General features: G+C 37.6%; 2 protein-coding genes across 4 annotated transcripts in view; both read right to left on the bottom strand.

Annotated features, from left to right (window-relative positions):
* Positions 1-1,530: 1,530 nt before the first annotated feature.
* Positions 1,531-5,807, bottom strand: LOC127430525 (C-C motif chemokine 4 homolog). The gene is made up of 3 exons (XM_051680378.1): positions 2,624-5,807; positions 2,247-2,358; positions 1,531-2,105 (listed from the first exon to the last, which is right to left on the bottom strand). Exons 1-3 carry the CDS (start codon positions 2,697-2,699, stop codon positions 2,009-2,011), a joined length of 285 nt encoding a protein of 94 aa, XP_051536338.1. The 5' UTR covers positions 2,700-5,807; the 3' UTR covers positions 1,531-2,008.
* Positions 5,808-5,941: 134 nt separating this feature from the next.
* LOC127430350 (TBC1 domain family member 14-like) overlaps positions 5,942-21,436 on the bottom strand; it is a 31,823-nt gene continuing 16,328 nt past the window's right edge. For all 3 annotated transcript variants that reach the window (XM_051680114.1, XM_051680200.1, XM_051680279.1), the window contains 11 exons: positions 14,681-14,796; positions 14,449-14,531; positions 14,122-14,239; positions 12,722-12,828; positions 11,989-12,075; positions 11,648-11,742; positions 11,466-11,537; positions 10,386-10,514; positions 10,145-10,254; positions 8,796-9,054; positions 5,942-8,105 (listed from right to left, as the gene is read on the bottom strand). In XM_051680114.1, the coding sequence (XP_051536074.1) occupies positions 8,049-8,105; positions 8,796-9,054; positions 10,145-10,254; positions 10,386-10,514; positions 11,466-11,537; positions 11,648-11,742; positions 11,989-12,075; positions 12,722-12,828; positions 14,122-14,239; positions 14,449-14,531; positions 14,681-14,796 (1,233 nt within the window). In that variant the 3' untranslated portion in view covers positions 5,942-8,048. The remainder of the gene's footprint in view (positions 8,106-8,795; positions 9,055-10,144; positions 10,255-10,385; positions 10,515-11,465; positions 11,538-11,647; positions 11,743-11,988; positions 12,076-12,721; positions 12,829-14,121; positions 14,240-14,448; positions 14,532-14,680; positions 14,797-21,436) is intronic.

Genomic DNA, 21,436 nt, shown 5'->3' with positions numbered 1-21,436 from the left:
TACAACAGCGCTGTGGCCTGCTGGGGAACACCACACTGCTCTGAGACTTTGAGGAGAAGGTGGACACCTCTGAATTCCTGCAGCAAAGATTAGTGATTTTAAGAGAGGCCACACTGAGCTCATACTGAAGTGTGCTGGTGTGAAGCAGAAGATAGAGCAAAGCAAATCGGAGTGCAAATGACAACACAGATGCGCACCTGATGCATTGAAAATTGCTTAATGTCTCAAGTTTATCTCGACAAAGCATAACATTGTATGCAATTCATTAAAGTTTATACAGAAGTTAGATGTTGTCTGGTAAGTATTTTGTGTGCATATAAAATAAACAAAGAAATACTGAATAATACTTTAAATTGTTATCCCAAATAATAGTCAGAACTTCAGAAATTTTTATTTTCACTCATGGTACCAACAGATAGCCTTATTTGTTCAGTCTAGTAGACTGGACAACCAATTCTTCCTCATTTCAAAGCATTCTGTAAGAAAAATCCAATTGTACCAACCTGAAGTTGTGGCAATCATGACTTTTGAGATTATTTGAATTAAACAAGTGCTTAGGCTAGTGCTCAACATACAAAGAATCAGTAAGGGTTTCACTTTTTTGGAGAATAATTCCAACTTCCTATAGAAATGTTTGCCTGGTGGCATGACAATCGTTCTTTTTTATAGTTCACTTGAGTATTAGCGTAACCCTAAAACTTTCTAATTTCAATAAAAGTCATATATGGTGGTGCCCCTGATGGTTAGTGGTCTGGGTTCTTAGCAAAGTTGCTGGTTTACTCCCATTAAGGGCTTCAGGACACTGTTGAATACTGTATTCTTTAATGCAAAGAAGAGAACATTCATTTCCAAGGGGTCTTTATGAACACAGAGAAGTAGTTAATATTAATTACATCCACTTTGTTTGAGTTATTTAGTTGTATTTATAGTATTATTATATTTCCCCCTGGCACTAACAGAATATGGACAGTCCTCAAACCAGCAATCATCTATGATCACATGGATGATTCATAATCACATGATCTCTCTACCTATTTGTTTTGTTTATTTACATAGACTACTACACAGAATAATTAATCTCACTTGTCAATAATTGACAACAACAAAGTTTACATTTACAGTACATTGCCAATGCTGTATAAGAGTTGCATTATCTGAACCAGTGAACGTTCTTAACATTTGTTCCTCACCTTTTCTGTTCTGCGTTTATCAGTCTTTAACAGGTATATTTTACAATGCTTTTAAATCTCATGTTAGCAGAGTAGATGGTGAACTGGGCCACCATTATTTTTGTGATTATCTAGTCTTTATTAGGCCCTGCTATACTAATGACTTAAATTAGGAATTCAACATAAGGAGGCAGTAGCATTAAAAGTGCTGTGCATTGCAAACAAGATAGCGGACATACATTTGATGCCTGTAGCAATACACCTATCTACCAAAAACACACTCATCTGGTATGATTGCTGTCTCATGTGTATCGGATAGTTTTCGGAATGACCTTGCATGTGAAATTTTAACATTGTTGCATTGTTAGTTCTCTTATGCTTTATTAGAATTCAGTGCATTATATAAGACGTTGTTTTTATACAAAGTACAACAAAATTACATTAAGGCATTTTCTTTAATACACTTTCCTAAAAAAAAAAAAAAAAAAGTGATATTAAAAATGTACAATCTTCCTACAATAATGCCAGTAAGATCAGGGTGATTTACAATATTTACATACTGAACCACTATAGTATGTTTACATGTATTATTTTACAGTAGGCGTACTATTTTGGTATTTAAAGCAGAACATTATGGCATATCAAACTCAAAAGGGAACATTATGCAGTTATTTGTCATGACATATCAAATTACAATGATAAAAAAAGTTATATAATTTTGTAATGAGGGGATATAGGAGCAAAGAATAAGATCATAATAGGGTACTGAGCTAAATGAACAGTTAAGAAACAAGTGAAATCACTTCTTTGAGCATGTTAGGGCTGTTGTCCCAGCTGCATCATTCAAAATCACGTTCATCAATTTGTTGCATGATTTTCCTCACCCAACTTAACTGAGGATTCACACAGATACGCAGAGGCTTCTTTGTGATAAAACTGTTACAACGAAAAGCTTAGTTACTCCACATGGCAATCTTACAAACATACTGTACAGAATATAATAACCATTGAGCACTCATCGTAATAACAAATACCACATTATTAATTTAAATTCATTTAAAATTAAGTAAAACTTACATGACTCCAGCTTTGGGACATTCGCTTTTTGTCTCTATGTAAGATTCAACTTTACTTGGGGGGATTGGTCTCTCATAGAATTTAAAACAGCATTCCTGTGGTGTTTTAGCATCTGTTTTGAAGAAAAAATATATTTTTTATTTAATTATACATTGATCCAATAATTGTATCAATATGATCATCATTATGGTAACATTGAAAAACTTAGTTAAATGTAGGTAACAGATGTCCAGACTGCCAATGTTAATTGCCCATCATTAAATTCTGAACACTGCTTCACAACATACCAGGCAAAACAGTTAAATAAAAAGTTGTCAATACGTTCATTGATACAACTGAATAAATAAATATAAACGTTGAGTTTTAGGGTGACTTACTGTTGCCCATTACACCAGACTGGAGGCACGTGACCACCAGAAATCCAATAAGAGTGAAAATATAAAAATTGCGCATAGCTGCAGATTTTGCTTCTCGAGATAATGCTGATATTAAATGTATAATGTCCTACAAACATTACCACAGGCTTTAAAGGTTGTGGGGGAGGGGGCGAGTGTGGTTTTGGTAGGGGACATGTTATAGGTGAGAAAATTTTCCACCGAAACTTTAAAAAAAAAAAAAAAAAAACGCTCTCTTACAGGAATTTTTTTTTATTTTTTTGGTTGTTCTTTCAGGCAGAAATGCAGTAAACAAAAAGAACATATCTGCATGACTCAACAGCTAGTCTTACCATACAAAGCCAATCTCAATGTGAAGACCAATGAAGAGAAGAGATAATGTACCATGAATATATACAACTTTATTTTCATTTATTTCTATGCCATCAGATTCCGTATTGACACAACAAAAGCAAACAAAGGCAGCATTATTTGACAAAAAGGACAAACAAATAAGTACATGAAGATGGTCAGAGAAGATTGCAATTCCACTGAGAGGTTCGGATTTGTTTGAAAACCTATCACCCTTTAGATTCTTCAAAAGCATGTTTCATTACAGTATTTAACTTGCTGAACATGCTCCATCAATGCATGCTCGATAATTCTGAAAGTTTCAACTGTGGAATTGCATGCACACAGTCAGCACTTGATTTGTCATACTAAAACAGTGCTGATACTGCCTTCTTGTCACTTGGTTCCTTCAATTTCCACAAAGGCATTGTCTGGGAAAACACTAACATAATACACTAGTGTACTTCATTGCCAGCATTTACTAGTCTGCATTGTTATAAGATCCCCTGTCTTGTCCCTGGATGCCCTATGCCCTTTAGAACGATATAAATAGATGTTTATGATGTGCACACTTCAGTACTCATGACATAAATTGAAAGCGTTTGTACACAAAGGTCAGCTCTGCCATTACACTCAAGATTGTCTTCATTCCTTTTTTTTTTTTTTTTTGTAATTGACATCTGCTTTGATAAGCTGCAACCCTGGATATCTGACGCAGTTCTTGCAAAACTGATGCATTTTGGTTATTTTTGGTAATGTACATATCAATATAACCAACATCTAGACCCAATAAGAATTCTACTTGAAAATGCTTGCATCAAAGGTTTGATAGGCACAGGGCAAAGAACACTGGCAGACATTTCAAAGTGAGCACACACTTTTAAACTGAGGGCACTGAATAATCAAATGGACGATAATGCCAATAGCCAACATTAACACAAGAGAATGAGTTCCTATGTGATATCGAAGAAGAAACGAATAATGAACCAGCAGACAGAATAGAAATTCTGAATAATTACAGGCTTATAATTACTTTTCCCACTACATTCAAGCAAGCTCAAGTAACCCCGCTGCTGAAGAAACCCGCACTTAACCCCACACAAGTAGAACACTACAGACCAGTCTCTCTCATCCCATTCATGGCAAAAACACTTGAAAGGGCAGTTTTCAATCAAATCTCTGCCTCTCTCTCACAGAACAAGCTGCTGGATGACAATCAGTCAGGCTTTAAAAGTGGACACTCCACCGAGACTGCCCTGCTGGCTGTCACCGAGTCGCTGAGACAGGCGAAAGCTGAATCCAGATCATCCGTCCTGATTCTGCTGGACCTTTCTGCAGCCTTTGACAGTCAAACATCAGATCTTACGCTCTACCCTCTCCTCGCTGGGCATCACAGGAACTATGCTTGACTGGTTTAACTCCTATCTCTCAGGTAGGTCCTTCAAGGTAGCCTGGAGAGGTGAGGTATCCAAGCCTCATCAGGTACTTACTGGGGTACCTCAGGGATCAGTGCTTGGGCCACTTCTCTTCTCTATATACACACACACACAACATCACTGGGACCCATCATTCAGGCACATGTTTTCTCTTACCACTGCTACGCTGATGACACGCAAATCTACTTGTCTTTCCAGCCCAACGACACCACAGTGACTGCTCTAATTTCTGCCTGCCTGGCAGACATCTCGGCCTGGATGAAGGAGCACCACCTGCAACTCAACCCAGCAAAGACTGAACTCCTTGTCTTTCCAGCCAACCCTGCTGTTAAACACAACATCACAGTGCAGTTGGGTGCAACTACAGTAACACCTTCCAAATCGGTCAGAAATCTAGGGGTAACCATCGACAACAGACTAAATTTCACAGACCACATCTCAAAAACCGCAAGATCATGTAGATTTACACTCTACAATATCAGAAATATAAGACCCTTCCTCTCTGAACATGCCACACAACTGCTCGTCTAGTCACTTGTCATAATTAGACTGGACTTCTGTAATGCTCTCATTGCAGGCTTCCATGCATGTGCAATTAGACCCCTGCAAATGATCCAGAATGCAGCAGCACGTCTGGTCTTGAATGAACCAAAGAGAGTGCATGTTACACCACTCCTTGTCTCTCTCCAGTTGATGCACGTATCAAATTCAAGGCTTTGATGCTGGCATACAGAACAGTCACTGGGTCTGCTCCAGCATATCTAAAATCATTTATGCAGAGCTACGCGCCCACTAGAAGCCGTCGCCTTGTTGTACCAACACAAAGAGGCACCAAAACACTTTCCCGGACTTTCAGCTTCATCATACCACGTTGGTGGAACGACCTTCCCAACTCCATCCGTGAAGCTGACTCACTCTCGGTCTTCAAAAAACGACTAAAAACACATCTTTTCCATGAGCACTTAACCAGTCATTAAAAAAAAAAAAAAATTCCTGTTGCACTTTATTCTGTTTTGAATACTATTCTGATGCTAGTGAAACTTTGTAATACGTCACTTTTCATACCACTGTCTCCTTAAGATGATTCGCTTACGTTTTCCTCTTTTGTAAGTCGCTTTGGATAAAAGCGTCTGCCAAATGAATAAATGTAAATGTAAAAGTGAGCATGAAAATCTATGAAAAAGGAGAAAAACATGCAAAACAGCTTATTGCAGTAGTGGTTTCCACCACAAATAACGGTGGTGGGTGGTTTTCCTTCCATCACAGTAATCACAAAGCAGTGAAATCTCACCACATTACTTTGATAACATCTTAACACAACATAAACTCACTATAGGGTATGCAAGTTAGTGCTTTCAATCCGATTATTTGATTTTAAACAATCTTCTTTGCAGTAGTTTGTTAATATACACACACTCTTGAGGGTATAGAATTAAGAGGTCTTTGTTCCTCAAAGAAATTATAATCCATGACTTGCAATGAATATAATAAATAAGTATTTGGAGGTACAATGTGATACTGCAAAAAACCCAAAAAACAAACAAAAACTTTAATTTCAGCATCACCAAAGTTATACATTCACTTCTTTAAACATAAAATAAAGTGAAAATGAGATAAGTTATTGCTGTTACAGTGTGGTCCCACAAATAAGTGCATTCCTCTCACACACTCACACGAGGAAAAAAAAAAAAAAAATTAAAAAAAAAGAACATTCCTACAAAATAAACCTAGCAAAGTCTACTGAAGGTACATGGTATTTGTGCAAATTAATACATTTTGAATAATCAGATTTTTTTTTTTTCTCTCAACCTGATTTAGTGTTTAATGTCAAAAGGTTACTGCAAAACCCAGAGAGGCTAGTTTCTCTGCTGTTAATTGCAAAATGAGATGTCAAGCATAAAGACAAGATGAGCCATCTCATCTCTGAAAGGAACTCCTACCTTGTGTCACCTTCTCTCTTTTTAACACTTCAACCACTGAGAAGTGAACTGAACCAGTTTGCACCACAATGTTAAAGCCACATTATAGTCAATTTCTTTTTTGTAAAATATACCATCGTTGTTGACTAAACTTCCTATAAACTTTATTAATAAACATCCTTATGCTTGTATTTCAGCACATTTGGTTATAGAGTGGCACAATTAATTTCAATAACAGAAATGGGGGAGGGAGAGAGAGTACTGTAACACCACCACAAGCACATCAGTATATCAAGACACTTGTGAGAAAGGAAAGATTACAGATACATGTAGTAACAGGTAGAATCAATCTGAGCTTCAAAGAGACATACAATAAGTGTGCAAAAAGCATTAGGAAAAAACATGAGATTTCCTGACATTGCATCCTTTCTAATGATTTGTTCAATTCCAGCTCCACAAAATAAACCTCCCACATTTCAACATACTACAAGGGAAGAATGCCAATTAAAGCTTTAAAGGACAGTCAGAGGTCAAGAAAAAGGACCAAGAATCTCATTTCAAGTCAATTAATATTTTCACAAGTATTAAAAACAATATACACCACAGATGAGAAAACAAACATCATATAAAAACAACATGAGAAAATCACAGCAAAAAATTTACATTTTCTTTTACTTGCATTTAAACACCAAGCTTAAAGGAATAGTTCACTCAAAAATGAAAATTCTCTCATCATTTACGCACACTCATGCCATCCCAGATGCAGAACACAAACAGAATATTTAAGCTCTGTAGGTCCATACAATTCAAGTGAATGGTGACCAGAACTCTGAAAGTCCAAAAAGCACATAAAGACAGCATAACCGTAATCCATGTGACTCCAGTGGTTAAATCCATATCTTCACAAGCGATATGATAGGTGTGGGTGAGAAACAGATCACCATTTAAGTCCTTTTTTTCTATCAATCTCCACTTTTGCTTTAACATTCTTCTTTTGTTTTTGGCGATTCACATTCTTTGTGCGCTTCGCCACCTACTGGGTAGGGAGAATTTATAGTGAAAAAGGACTTACATATTGATCTGTTTCTCACCCACACCTATCATAACACTTCTGGAGACATGGACATAACCACTGGAGTCTATGGATTACTTTTATGCTGACTTGATGTGCTTTCTGGTCACCATTCGCTTGCATTGTGACGACCTAGAGAGCTGATATTTTTAGAAGAATATCTTTTTTATTTATCTTGTTTATTTTCTGCAGAAGAAAGAAAGTCATACACATCTTGGATAGCATGAGGGTGAGTAAATTGAGAGAATTTTCATTTTTGGGTCAACTATCCCTTTAAGCTGAAGCAAAGAAAAGGATAAAGGAAAAGATAAAGGGTGAGGGTGAAAATAAGACAGAAAACAGAGCTGAGCTTTACAAACTCACGTTCAACAGACCACACCTGCAATTCTGGAGCAGCGCTGATTTACTGATGAAGTGTACATTCATGCGACATGTTTCAGGTCCGACACAGTTTCTGTGTACTCAGCTTGTCTTCCCAAGCAACAGTTTGCATGGAACAGGACACATATTGGGAGCTACTGGAATTGTATTTATTTAAAACCTGCCATATTTTTGATGTGGTACCAGAAGTATGCAGGAGTACCCATGCAGAGTGAACATGAGGTTGTCTCTTTGTCTCTGTATTTAAACTGAAATGTGAAGTTGTATCCTTAGCATTTCAGTAGTGGACTGCCACGATCTTGTCCTTTCTGCAAAGTCTGAAGAACCTGGAGGCACAAGACAAATACTCTTCAGCTGTCCCTTCAGACACATGTGAAATATTCAGCCATTTAATTCAAAATCAAAATCACTGATTATCTTGAATATGATTTAATATTTTTAAATATAATAATACTAAAAAATAAATATATTATTGCATTTTAAAATGACAAAACAGCCTTGGATGTGATAGCAAACTAACAATTACAGTAACAGAAATAACGTTTTACAGAATATGACCTTAGTCTAATGGTTGAGGTTTTGAGAAAATGAAAGGTTCAGAAAAGGTTAAAGGTGAGCCAGGAATTGGACACACAAGTGTACTTGATGACAAAACCCATAAAAGATACAGCTGACTGGCCGACCTTACCATCCCTAAGATCTGTCTTTAAATTTGAGGATTGGTTCTTTGAAACTTTTTCTAAGACACACGCAATTCAAAGCGAGTAAAAATAGTCAAAATATTCGACTAAGGGTCATTTCTGTAGTGGACTGCTACACAGAGATGTGGGAAATCACAACTACAATCAATTGCCTGTCAGTTTGCATACTAGTAATTGTAGGTGTTTTAATTAGGTATAACTTGATATTTACAAGTCATCCAGTAAAATGTAAAATATCTGTATACATTGCAGCTTGTATATTTAAAAACACTGATGATGTGTTTAAGTGTGTGTTGTTTAGAAAAAGAGGCGTACTTGTGTCCATTTCTTGTTCTTGCAGTTGATGTTAATGTTGGTTATACTGAAGAAGAGCTCGTCAGCAGAGATGCACTCTGGCAGGCGTGTCAGGAACTGAGCAATGTGGATAAAGTCCATGTGTGTGAGAATGTCCTCGTAAAGACGTAGAATACCCAGTGCTGTGCGGAACAGAAATTCCTCGCCATCTCGACAGAATACATCCCACACACGACATGCAATGTCCAGTGGGAGGGATTTGCTGTACAAAGTGAAGATCCTAAACACACAAATGCAAACATATGATATACCAACTCATGATACATAAATATATACCTCACAAGACACAAATATAGTGCAAGTACTGTACTGCTCAGTGTATGCTCAGCCAATGACATTATGTACATTTTCCATCTTTGTTTACAAAAGGGCCATTTAGCCATTTGAACTTAGAGTCTCTTTTTTATCAGATTAGTCAAATGATTATGTGCGTGTGAAATGCAAAGGAACAGGAAATAAGTGGAGGAAATGAATCAGGAAAAGATGCTAAATTAGGAATTGATGATTTCTGCATAAAGAAATTATTAAAAGGTTAGTTGACCCAAAAATTTAAATTCTGTCATCATTTACTCACCTTCATGCCATCCCAGATGTGTATGACTTTCTTCTGTGGAACACAAACAAAGGTTTTTGGATGAATATCTCAGCTCTGTAGGTCCATACAATGTGAATGTTGACCAGACCTTAGAAGCCCCAAAAATCACAAAGGCAACCCATAAGACTCCAGTGGTTTAAACAATGTCATTTGAAACAATTCAATTGGTTTCAGATGAGAACAGACCAAAATATAACTCATTTTTCACTATAAATCTTGACATCTGCAGTCTCCTTGGCTATTATGATTTCAAGTTCTATTATACATCCTAGTGGCATCTAGCAGGCTGTGCATGCATCAAGCACTAGGAAGTGTAATAGAACTTGAAATCGTGATCATGCCTAGAGACTGCAATAGCAAGATTTATAGTGAAAAAGGAGTTATATTTTGGTCTGTTCTCATCCAAAACCAATTGAATTGCTTCAAATGACATTGATTAAACCACTGGCGCCTTATGGATTACTTTTATGCTGCCTTTATGTGATTTTTGGAGCTTCTAAGGTCTGGTCACCATTCACTTGCATTGTAGGGAGCTACAGAGCTGCGAATTTCATCTAAAAAGTCTTCGCTTGGGTTCTGCAGAAGAACGAAAGTCATACACATCTGGGATGGCATGAGGGTGAGTAAATAATGAGAGAATTTTTATTTTTGAAAATTTGCTGATCTATCCCTCTAACTGAACTTAACAAGAAACAGGCTTATCTAAAATACTTACCAGTCAATTAAATAAATATCAGATGACATGTTGTTATTCTTAAAATGTGCAAATAGCTTTGGTAGGTTTTCTTCGAAGAACACTTCAAATGCTGCAAAGTATGTCAACATCTAGGAAAGTGAGACAAATGTATAGGGAATATATGAAGAGTTTTGTCAAATATTATAATCTTATTGAAAACACTGCTTAAGAGATAACATTCACATAACACTGTGCGAGTGTGTTAAATGAAAAAACTCACAAGGCTGTGGTCTACTCTGTAGAAAGCCATTTGACAAGGCTTGTTCAGCAAATTGGCAAAAGCAATAAAGGCATCAGCAGTGTCCATGTTGAGGATCAACACAGCTGCAATAAAGGACATTCCCTGTACCTGCATAAAAAAATAAAAATAAAAGGGCAAAGAAAAGAAGATTCAAATTGTGATTCATCAACAATGCTGACCTTGAGCTGCCTGACTGCCAAACCTAACCGATGCCATTCAAAAAAGCATCATCTCCTCTTAGCCCTAAAAAAAACTTCTACCGCTAAACATCAGATCAGTGCTAGCTTCCTGTTTTCATAGCCCAAACTGATAGTATGCATGCACAGATGTAGAGTACCTGCACTTTCCCAGACAAAGCCATTTGCTTTTCATTAGGTTAAAACTAATATATATATATATACACACACACACATACACACACACACACACACATATACACACACACACACACAAACCCCCACATACATCTACAGTATAAATTATATTATATTATTATTATTCTTACATTTTTAAACTAATAGCAAACTTCTACAAAAACATTTTCATGAAAATATATTCAATTTTAAATTGCTATTTTCCACCTGTGGACGTATATGATCAAGTGAGAAGACACCTTTGACAGAATAATGGAAAAGCCATTCTGCAAGTGGCAAAGTTCTTTCACATCTAGTATCTTTGTGGAGGTTTAGCTGCAAAAGCTCTTTGACCACACAATCAGATAGTGGTCTGTGAGCAGGATGTAAAAGGGCCGTGCAGCACATGTAGCTGTGGTGTATGCAATACATACGCAACAAAATATGTCTAAGGCTTTTTTGTGTAATAGTTGGAACAATGCTGCTCACCATACACTGTTCTACTCTAGCAACCCAGCAGTACTGCACAACTTTTCCATCAATTTCCTTTCTGTAATTCAATAAAACATCTCTTCATATGAGTCAATGCTTGTGGACATTGAGATTAAGACAGTTGCAGAGGGATAGAGAGGTGTTATGTTCATGAAGAGTGAAGTGGACCAGAGCACATTTAAATATACAATACAGTAAACAAGAAGTCTCTTACATATCCCACATCAGGACGATAACAGGTGTAGGCTCCCAGAATGCTGTGTAATACATCATAGTATGGCCCCCCCTGAAAAAAAATCCCATACAAATAGTAATGCATTATAAAATGTGATGAAGTGTCAATAAGTGACAAAACATTTAAAATGCAATGCAGCAGATATACTGCACTGCCATTACCTGCTGGAATATACAGAGATTGGGAAAGGTTCTGGAAATGTCTAACTTTATCAATTCTAGACTGGCCTCTCGATCAGCATGGAACAAGCCTGCATCTGGAAACACACCAATGAGCAGCAAGTTATAATCATGTGAATCATGGAACAGACTTGTTATGTGGTATCTGTAGATTTACTGGTGGTTATCACTGTGTTCATGCAAATGTTAGACCATCTTTAAAGAAGCATTTTGTACCACATGGAATAACACACAAAATAACTTTAGGAAATGTAGTAATTGAGGAAAAAAATCCTACTCCTAAAATACAAGAAAAATGAAAAGGAAAAATACTTGACAATAACCTTCACACTCTGTTTCTGTAGAAGCCGGTGGAGCTAGAAAAGCATTCCACTTCTCCTTAGCTCTTGCCAAACAAATGTTATACAGCTCTGTTTAACACACACACAAATAATAATGTGTTATTTATTAATATAATTCTACATGAAAATCATAATTTCCTTTGCAAAGAGGCCCCCTAGTGATACACTAAGGTAATGTAAAACATTTCAACCAGTTTGTTGTTGTAGACCTGCTTCATGAAACAAATTTGTTGCTGGAGATCTGCTCCTAAAGAAAAAAATTGTTTCTGATCTCCAATACTTTTGGAACCACAAAAGCATGATTGATGTAGCCTTGCTTACCATATGATGTCAATACAGCATTCATGATATGCTTTAAAAGTGTAGTTTTCATAAGGTGCTTCTCATGACAGGTCTGAGCTCGCTTTGCAAATTTAAGGGTATAAATTATGTGTGCAATATGATTTTGTTAATTAAGCACACATAATGTGGGAGATACAGTCCTTATAAATTAAACTATTTAAATCATATCAACATGCTGTTTGTGCAAAAACATGAGAACAAAACAATAATGTATACAATCACAATGCAATTTCTATAAAAACTCTTATGAAGTACAAAGGGACTACACAAACTCTTTTGACAAATTTTGGACATTCCTTGATTCAGTGTTTTCCAATATTTGCTTTTACAGTATCCACGAGGTTTGTGTGACTGAGCATATACACATCCATACCATCTGTGATGTTGAGTTCATTTCCTATCGCTAGACTCCAGACTTTGCCCCTTACACTCGGTGGTAGACCCTGCCACCACAAATCCCTCACCCGCTTAGATGAACACCTGGAACGGTGGAGATAAAGAGAAAATTATTTCTGTGCAAATATTTCAGAATCAGAATGAGCTTTATTGCCAAGTATGCTTACACATTCAAGGAATTTGTCTTGGTGACAGAAGCTTCCAGTACACAAACAATACAACAACAAGACAGAGATAATAAAAAAATAGAATGAAAATAAAAAGTGAATAGAAAATATAAGTATATATAGAAATACACAATAAGACAATATATACATATATGTACAAATAAAACATGTGTTATATACAGATGCAAGGGAATGTATGGCAGAAGAGGTAGGGTATGTTGGATAAATATAAATAGACTAAGCTGTGTATTGCACATAATTATTGCTCAATGGGGCAGTTGAACTGTTCATGAGATGGATAGCCTGAGGGCAAAAAACTGTTCTTGTGCCTGACGGTTCTGGTGCTCAGTGCTCTGTTGCGCCGGCCAAAAGGCAACAGTTCAAAAAGGTAGTGGGCAGGGTGAGTGGGGTCCAGAGTGATTTTTCCAGCCCTTTTCCTCATTCTGGAAGTGTACAGTTCTTGAAGGGAGAGCAGGGGGCAACCAATAATCCTCTCAGCAGTCCAAACTCTCCTTTGTAGACTTCTGATGTCCGATTTTGTAGCTGAACCAAACCAGACAGTTATAGAACTGCAGAGGACTGACTCAATGACCGCCGAGTAGAACTGTATTTTACAGTTTTTTGTGCTTTTATTATTTCAGCCATTTGCTACTTTTATTTATAAGAACTGGAGTGACATAACAGGAAATGAGGAAAAGAAGAACTGGGTACGGATCAGGAAACGTTGCATTGCCCGCAGAACATGTGCACTCACCAATAGGTCACGTCTCCCACCATTCATACAACGTTAAGTATGTTTCTTTTCCACATCTTTTCCACATTCTTTTTCATCTTTTCCATGAGCACTTAACCAGTCATTAAAAAAATAAATAAATTCCTGTTGCACTTTATTCTGTTTTGAATACTATTCTGATGCTTAGTAATACAGCACTTTTCATACCACTGTCTCCTTAAGATGATTTGCTTATGTTTTCCTCTTTTGTCGCTTTGGATAAAAGCATCTGCCAAATTAATAAATGCAAAATGTAAATGTTTAATGCTGAATATTACTCTGGTTAGAGCCCATGATGAAGTACTAACATTTTTGGCTACCTTGCTATTTGTTGACTATTATTGTATTATGTTAAATGCCAAGATGTGCCATATTTGTTTCTGTAGCTATACACGTGATAAATATTGTGTCTATATGATTTTTGGTGTACTGACTCACATGCTATGCCAGTTGGGCAGTATTTCTTGACTCCAGGTGAAAGCAGCATTGCCAATACTTTCCTCTAGTTTACACCTGTCCTCCAGCAGCTTTTTCCGTTTCTGGGCCTCTTTCAGCTCTGCACATTAGGAGAATCAAACCCACACAAACACACAGTGAGTGAGTGAGTGAGTGAGTGAGGAGAGAGAGAGACCATGAAATGAAAATCCATTGTAACAGGATTAAAATTACAGCTTTTATAACAGCACCCTCTAGAGCACCAAAAATAAACATATCAACATTTGAACTGTCATGTTTGTGTATACACAACCACAAAAACAAAATAACCTCTCCTCTTGGCCTGAGCCACCATTTCCTCATATTCTTCTCTGTGTTTCTGGGCCTCTTCTTCTGGCTTTGCTGGAAGATTTCTGCACAAATACCATGAAAGATGGAAGTGATTTCATAATATGTATTTCATGATATGAAAACACATAATAGTATTTTCCCCTACTTATGATACAGGAATGGTTTCAGAGAAGGTGACAAATGTATAAACAGACACACACAAAACACTCACGCAGGGCGGTTCTCCAGTATAAGTGCTGTGGTTGAAAGTGGCTCAAAGTCCAGGTTCTTTCTTACATTCTTCTTGGGAGATGTGGGATTGCCTGTGTGTCCACTCCTTTCATATTCCTTAAAAAAAAAAAAAAAAAAAAATACATTCAAATAAAAATCTCTTCTGTTGTTCAACAAATTGCTTACTGTAGTGAAATGAAAATGATATTTCTCATATCTTAAAATAAACCTGAAATCAGAGACATCTTTTAACACATATCAGTTACGAGAAGCAAAAACGCTCACTTTAACTGAATCTGGCATTTATACACCACTAAGCTGTCCACAGAAAAACAACACACAATATATTCTAGAACAACATTCTTCAAAAAAAGGTAAAGACTAATTGGGTGAATCTCACAAAAACATGTCCAGGTCACATTTCATCCCAAAATCAAATGAGAAAAAACAAGAAACAAAATTTTACATAAAGAAAATAAAGCCTATTTTTTGGACTATTAAGATATTTTGCAAGGTGACATTACTTTCATGCCAATTAGACTAAGCAAGTTTCCCCCACAAATTCCGATGTGTCTGGACATTTAACAACTGAGTCTTTGTAATTCCCATTATTCTCCATGGTGATTCTCATTACTGTAATAGAGTATTTTTTTATTTTATTTATTTCATTTAAATCATGTGCTTGTTATTTTCACAATACAAAAACATCTTAATGTTTACTTTTTACTCAAACAAAAAAAGATGACTTTTTAATCAAACAAAATATATTTTGGGGTGAAATATGACTTGGACATATTCTCGACGGTTTTGGTGAGATTCCACCAGTTATAACAATTTTTACATGAAAAAGCCTAAATTACTGAACGTTTATGCAAAAATCAATGCTTAAAATAATGACTAACTGAACCAGACAATAATGTCCTGTCAATTTTATTCATTCACAGGACACAAAATACGTGCACATGCAGGAATAACAGGGGCCTCCAAAAGCATTATGTACCTGTGAAAACACTTAGTGAAATCAAGCATATGCCTGACTTAGGCTTATTGCACATGCATGCTACTTAAAGCTACAATTTTATTTTATTTTTTTTTAGCCATCACAAGACTTAAGCATAGATACTTGGTGATTGGGGAAACAAAGGAAATGGGAAGAGAAAATGGTTTAAAAAGCAGATTAAAAAAAAAATCCTAAAAATGTAAATAATGTAAATACTATATTTCAGGACTGAAACATGAGTTTCAGAAGATGAAACTCAGGCCAAATACAGTTTTTCTTGCCTAACACTATATTATATACAATATGCAAAACGCAAGTAGAGTCAGTCTAGCAGGAACTGAAAGTGAACACATTTGAGATGTTAACACTTATGTACACACTGCACATCACTGAAAACAATGATAGCATAGCACTCAAGGGGAAAGTGGTTCATTTTAAAATTTTTGAGCCATGTCTTTCTTCCGGTTTAAAAACTAAAGTTGAAGCAACATGACAAAATGTGAGGTATATACAACCCCAATTCCGAAAAAGTTGGGACAGTATGAAAAATGCTAATAAAAAGCAAAAAGGCGTTCTGTAAATGATATTCACACTTTGCTATATTGAAAGCACTACAACTAAACATTATATGTTGTTTTATCTTGTGAATTTCATTGTTTTTTTTTTTATGTACAGTAATTTCAAATCAGATGATTGCAACAAACTCCAAAAAAGTTGGGACAGTCAAGTGTTTACCACTGTGAAACATCATTTCTTCTAATAACACTTATTAACATTTAGGCACTGAAGACACAAGTTTGTTAAGTTTAAAAAGTGGAATTTTCAAGGAGTTGCGTGACGCCATGCGAGGAGCGGACGTGTAGGCGACGAGCTCTGCGCACTTTGCTAGTTTTTAGTTATTTTTGTCTTATAATCCGGTGAGATTTGATACACCCTGCTACATATTTGCTCTTTGAAGTCAATATGTCAAAAAATTCAAGTCCTCGGGCTCTGGAGATATTAAAAGACACTTACGTGCTCAAGATGATACCTCTGATGGGCCTGCGGACCGGGGACTCGATTTGAATGGTGCAGTGGGAGAAGAAATCCAGCGTCAACTGTCCGACATGTTTGTGACGCTGACAGGGGTTGTTGCTGACTTGGAGGATCTCGCTGTAGTGCGTCGATCGATTACGGTGATGGAGACAGAATTCTCCGAGTTGGTTACAGGAGTGGCAGATGTTGAGAGGCGGATCGATTGTCTGGAGTCATTGAAGAGGGAATTATCCGATAATCCGCTGGCGACCAAAGTTGATTTGGAACACGTTCTTGAAAAACTTGAAGATCTTGAGAATAGGAGCCACAGGAATAACATCCAAATTGTTGGAATTCCTGAGCATGAGGAGGGCAGAGATATGGTGAGATTCCTGGACGAGCTCTTCCCAAGTCCCGTGGGCTGGGAGTCGAGTGAGCTCACAGGGTACTGGCTCGTGGATCAGCTGGGGGGAGACGGGCCCTGATCAATCCTGGCCAAGTTCCTGAGATCATCCGATGGGATCATGTTGCACGAGGCGAGGAGCGAAGGAGGGCTTTCTTGGAAGAATCACAGCATTTTCTTGCTCCCAGACTTATTAGATGGGGGAGAGATGTGATCGATTTAGGGAGTGCAGGAGACTTTTGCATCGGCGGAGGATCGCTTTTGCACTTATGTTCCCAGCCAAACTGTGTATGGATGCGCAGGATGGCCGCAAAGTATTTTTATGCCCCAAGCAAGCACTGTCCTTCATGAAAACATTGGAGTGAGTAAGCCATTTGGTGTTTCTCATTTGAGTGGATTGACTCACTGTACTTACTCTGGCTGTCTGAGGAGGCTGGGTGCCATTTTTGTTTCTTTTGTGTTGGTTCTGACTAGCGGCTGGAGTTTGCTTTGTGGAGTGACACTCCTTCAAGAAACCTTTGCATTGATGGAAGATTGCTTTTACACTGAATTTCCCGGCTAGTGATAAGGATGACCGTAAAATATCTACATGCCTACAACAAGCAATGTCTTTTATAGAGTTGATGGACTGAGGAAATCACGGTGTGTTTCTTATGTGGCCTCGGAGTCAACTCGACTCCTTAAATATACACTGAACATACCTTCGGGACAGCAGTGGATGAAGCTGCTTGTTTTTTGTGCTTATGCCTTCTATTGGCTGGAGTTTGTTTTACAAAGTATTTTTATGTAATTTTGCCTCACAAAATTTGTTTAGAAGCACCGGGCTTGAGCAATCTGATGGCAAAGTTGTCGCGGGGGTTCTCGTAGGCGTGCATGGACTCTTTGAGTTTAGAGGGATCGACGCAGGTTGGCGCTGTCGTGCGCGGGGTTAATGCGCATGTTTTTCTTTTTTCTGTTTGTCTTGTTCGGGGTTTGATTGTTGCACTAATGTTGAAATGTGGTTAACAAACAATATTTTTTCTATTATGTCAAAATATCAAATTTTAATATGAGTGGATTGTCTCTCTCCACATGGAATGTGAATGGGTTGGGGCACCCCATAAAAAAGGAAGGTTATTTCTTTTCTTAAATGTATGAAATATGATATAGTGTTTCTTCAAGAAACACATCTTTTCCCGCAGGAAGCTGAACAATTTGGGAAGATATGGGGTGGACATGTTTTCTTCAGTGCTGGCTCAAGTAAGAGCAGGGGAGTCATTATATTGATAAATAAACATCTACAATTCAAATTTCTCAAACGTGGACATGTTCTCAAAGAGTAATGTTACATTAGGAAGAGTCATTATTGTTTTAGCGGAAATTCAGGGGCAAAGGTTGATTTTGGCTAATATTTACGCACCTAATGCTGATGATCAGGGTTTTTTTTTTAAAAGATCTTGAAGGGATGTTGCAAACTGTTGGCACCCCTCATGGTATAATATTGGGAGGAGACTTTAATCTATTGATGGACTCAGTCCTTAATCATAGTGAAGCAAAAGTGTGTAAGCCCCCTAGATCAACAGTGATGCTTCACAGGATGTGTAAAATCTTGGTCTTGCAGATATTTGGAGACTTTTGAACCCATCTTGTAGGGACTATAATTTTTTTTCTATCAGTCCATAACATTTATTCTACAACAGATTTTCTTTTTTTTTTTTTTACATCTAAGTCTCTCATTTCATCAGTTATGGACTGCTCAATTGGAAACAACTTAGTCTCAGATCACGCCCTGGTGAGTTCAGAGATGTTGCCACATACAGAGAAAAATAAATCATATAGTTGGCGCTTTAATGTATCCCTTTTGCAAAATCCTGATTTCCAACAAATGTTAAAGACTGAAATCAATGTTTATATGGAGACCAACTGGTCCTCAGTATCCTCTGTGGGCATGGCTTGGGAGGCACTTAAGGCGGTTCTTAGGGGTCGGATCATACAGTATGCCTGATTCACCAAATAATCCAAAGCACGAGAACACGTGGAGTTGGAAGGGAATATTAAAAGTGCAGACGCAGAGCTGAAGCTGAAGTGTCATCTGATGGCCTCAGAGAATTGACCTGTTTGAAATACAGATATAATACTATTTTGTCGTGGAAAGTGGAGTTTTGGTTATTCAGGGCAAGACAGTCATACTTTGAGTCAGGGGACAAAGCAGGAAAACTTCTGGCTAGATATATAAAACAGAGAGAGTCTTTTTCTACCATTCCCTCAGTGAAATCTGCTGGTGGTGACATTTTTACCTCTTCCATTGATATTAATAATGCCTTTAAAGAGTTCTATCTTGATCTTTATAGTTCCATATCTTCGTCTACTGATGAAGATATTACAAACTTTGTGGAACCATTAGAACTCTCTAAATTGACGACTGAGCAAAAAAAATTCTCTTGACTCAGAGATAACCTTGGAGGAGCTTGACGAGGTAATTAAGGCCCTGCCTACTGGCAAGGCTCCAGGGCCAGATGGCTTTGCTGCAGAATTTTTTAGATCTTATGCTACAGAACTGGCTCCACTTTTGTTAGAAGTTTATATGGAATCATTAAAGAATGGAAAGCTTCCTCCAACCATGACACAAGCCCGGATCAGTCTGATTCTTAAAAAGGACAAAGATCCAAGCGAGTGTAAAAGTTACCATCCAATTTCCCTGATCCAGTTAGATGTAAAAATGTTGTCAAAAAATTCTGGCTAAACAATTAAGTTATGACATCTCTTATACATATAGATCAGGTTGGGTTTATTCGGGGCCGCAGCTCTTCTGACAACATTAGGCGTCTCATCACTATTATGTGGTCAGTGGCGAATGATCAGACTCTGGTCACGGCTATCTCATTTGATGCCGAAAAGGCGTTGGAATGGAATTCTCTTTTTAAGATTTTGGAAATATATGGGTTTGGAAATACTTCCAACTTATTCCAAATACTTATTGGATGCATTTAATTTATAGACACCCTGTAGCGGTGGTACAAACAAAGGGATTAATTTCAGATTAATTTACTCTGGATAGGGACACTCGGCAGGGTTGCCCTCTTTCCCCATTATTGTTCTGTCTTGCCCTGGAACCATTAGCAGCAGAAAGGAGGAGGATTTTCCAGGGGTGACAGAGGGAGGTGTGGTGCATAAGCTTTTACTTTACATGGATGATATTTTGTTATTCGGGATACAGAGTTAATTGGTTTAAATCCGAAGCTTTGGCTCTGACTGTGTACTGCCCAGTAACATCTTTTCAGCCGGGTGCCTTTCAATGGCCCAAACAGGGCATTAAGTATTTGGGTATTTTATTCCCAGCAAATGTATGTGATTTAGTCAGAGTTAATTTTGACCCTTTAATACAAATGTTTGAGTGATGCGAGTAGGTGGGCTTCATTACATTTATCAATGATTGGAAAGGTTAATGTTATTAAAATAAATTGTATTCCAAAATTCAACTACCTACTACAATTTCTCCCTGTAGATGTCCCTCTCTCTTATTTCAAGCAATTTGATAGCATAGCGAAGTCCTTCATTTGGAATGGAAAGCATCCAAGGTTACATTTCAATAAGTTACATAGGCCAGTTGACAAAAGTGGGCTTGGCCTACCCAAAATTTTGTTTTATTATTATTCATTCGGTCTCAAACATTTAGCTCATTGGACACTTCAACCTGAGAGACCCCCTCCCTGGTTTGGAATTGAACAAAGTTCTTGCCCCTATTTTACTATTACAAAGCCTATTAAACTAAATGGAGAAGTTAAGTCGCACTCCGTTATCTCGCATCTGCACGCGCTATGAACAAAAGTGTCCAATTCAGAGTTTAATTCAGACATTTATTGCCTCGGGCATATGGCTGAACCCAAAGTTGCGTATTGGTGAGTCCCCTTTCTACTGGTCGGATTGGATTGTGAGGGGTGTTAATACACTCGGTGACTTATATGAAAGTGGTGGGTTGAGATTGTTTGAAAATTTGGCCCAACATTTCAGGATTCCTAGATCTCAGTTCTTCAGCTGCACCATCTGCTCTGTACTATTTTGGGGAGTAGCATACACCCTCCTAAAAGGGCAGATACTCTAGAAGTGGTGATTACTGCTTTTGGAAAAGTTATGAGGCATCAGTGTATTACTCCCTGTTAATTCAGAGTCTGGGGGACGGAGCTTCAACTTCTCTCAAGAGATTATGGGAGAGAATGGAAGACGGCTGGGGCACCCTCATTTCGGGAGTGGTGCGGGGAGATGGATGAGGTTGCGGCATTTGAGGCGGCGGTCCACAGAAGGTTGGGAAAGTGGGATTTGTTTAATAGGAAGTGGGGTGGATATTTAGATTTTTTGGAGGG

Source organism: Myxocyprinus asiaticus, chromosome 1 (assembly GCF_019703515.2).
Source record: "Myxocyprinus asiaticus isolate MX2 ecotype Aquarium Trade chromosome 1, UBuf_Myxa_2, whole genome shotgun sequence".
In the NCBI taxonomy this organism is placed as follows: Eukaryota; Metazoa; Chordata; class Actinopteri; order Cypriniformes; family Catostomidae; genus Myxocyprinus; species Myxocyprinus asiaticus.
Note: the sequence above shows the minus strand (reverse complement) of the source record. Positions and strands in the feature narration are given on the sequence as shown.

Excerpts from the sequence above, each read along its gene's own strand:
- LOC127430525 (XM_051680378.1), bottom strand. The coding sequence starts at position 2,699 with ATGCGCAATTTTTATATTTTCACTCTTATTGGATTTCTGGTGGTCACG. Across the intron at positions 2,359-2,623 it reads GTCTGGTGTAATGGGCAACA|ATGCTAAAACACCACAGGAA; the intron begins GTAAGTCACCCT and ends TCTTCAAAACAG. Across the intron at positions 2,106-2,246 it reads TGTCCCAAAGCTGGAGTCAT|TTTTATCACAAAGAAGCCTC; the intron begins GTAAGTTTTACT and ends TCGTTGTAACAG.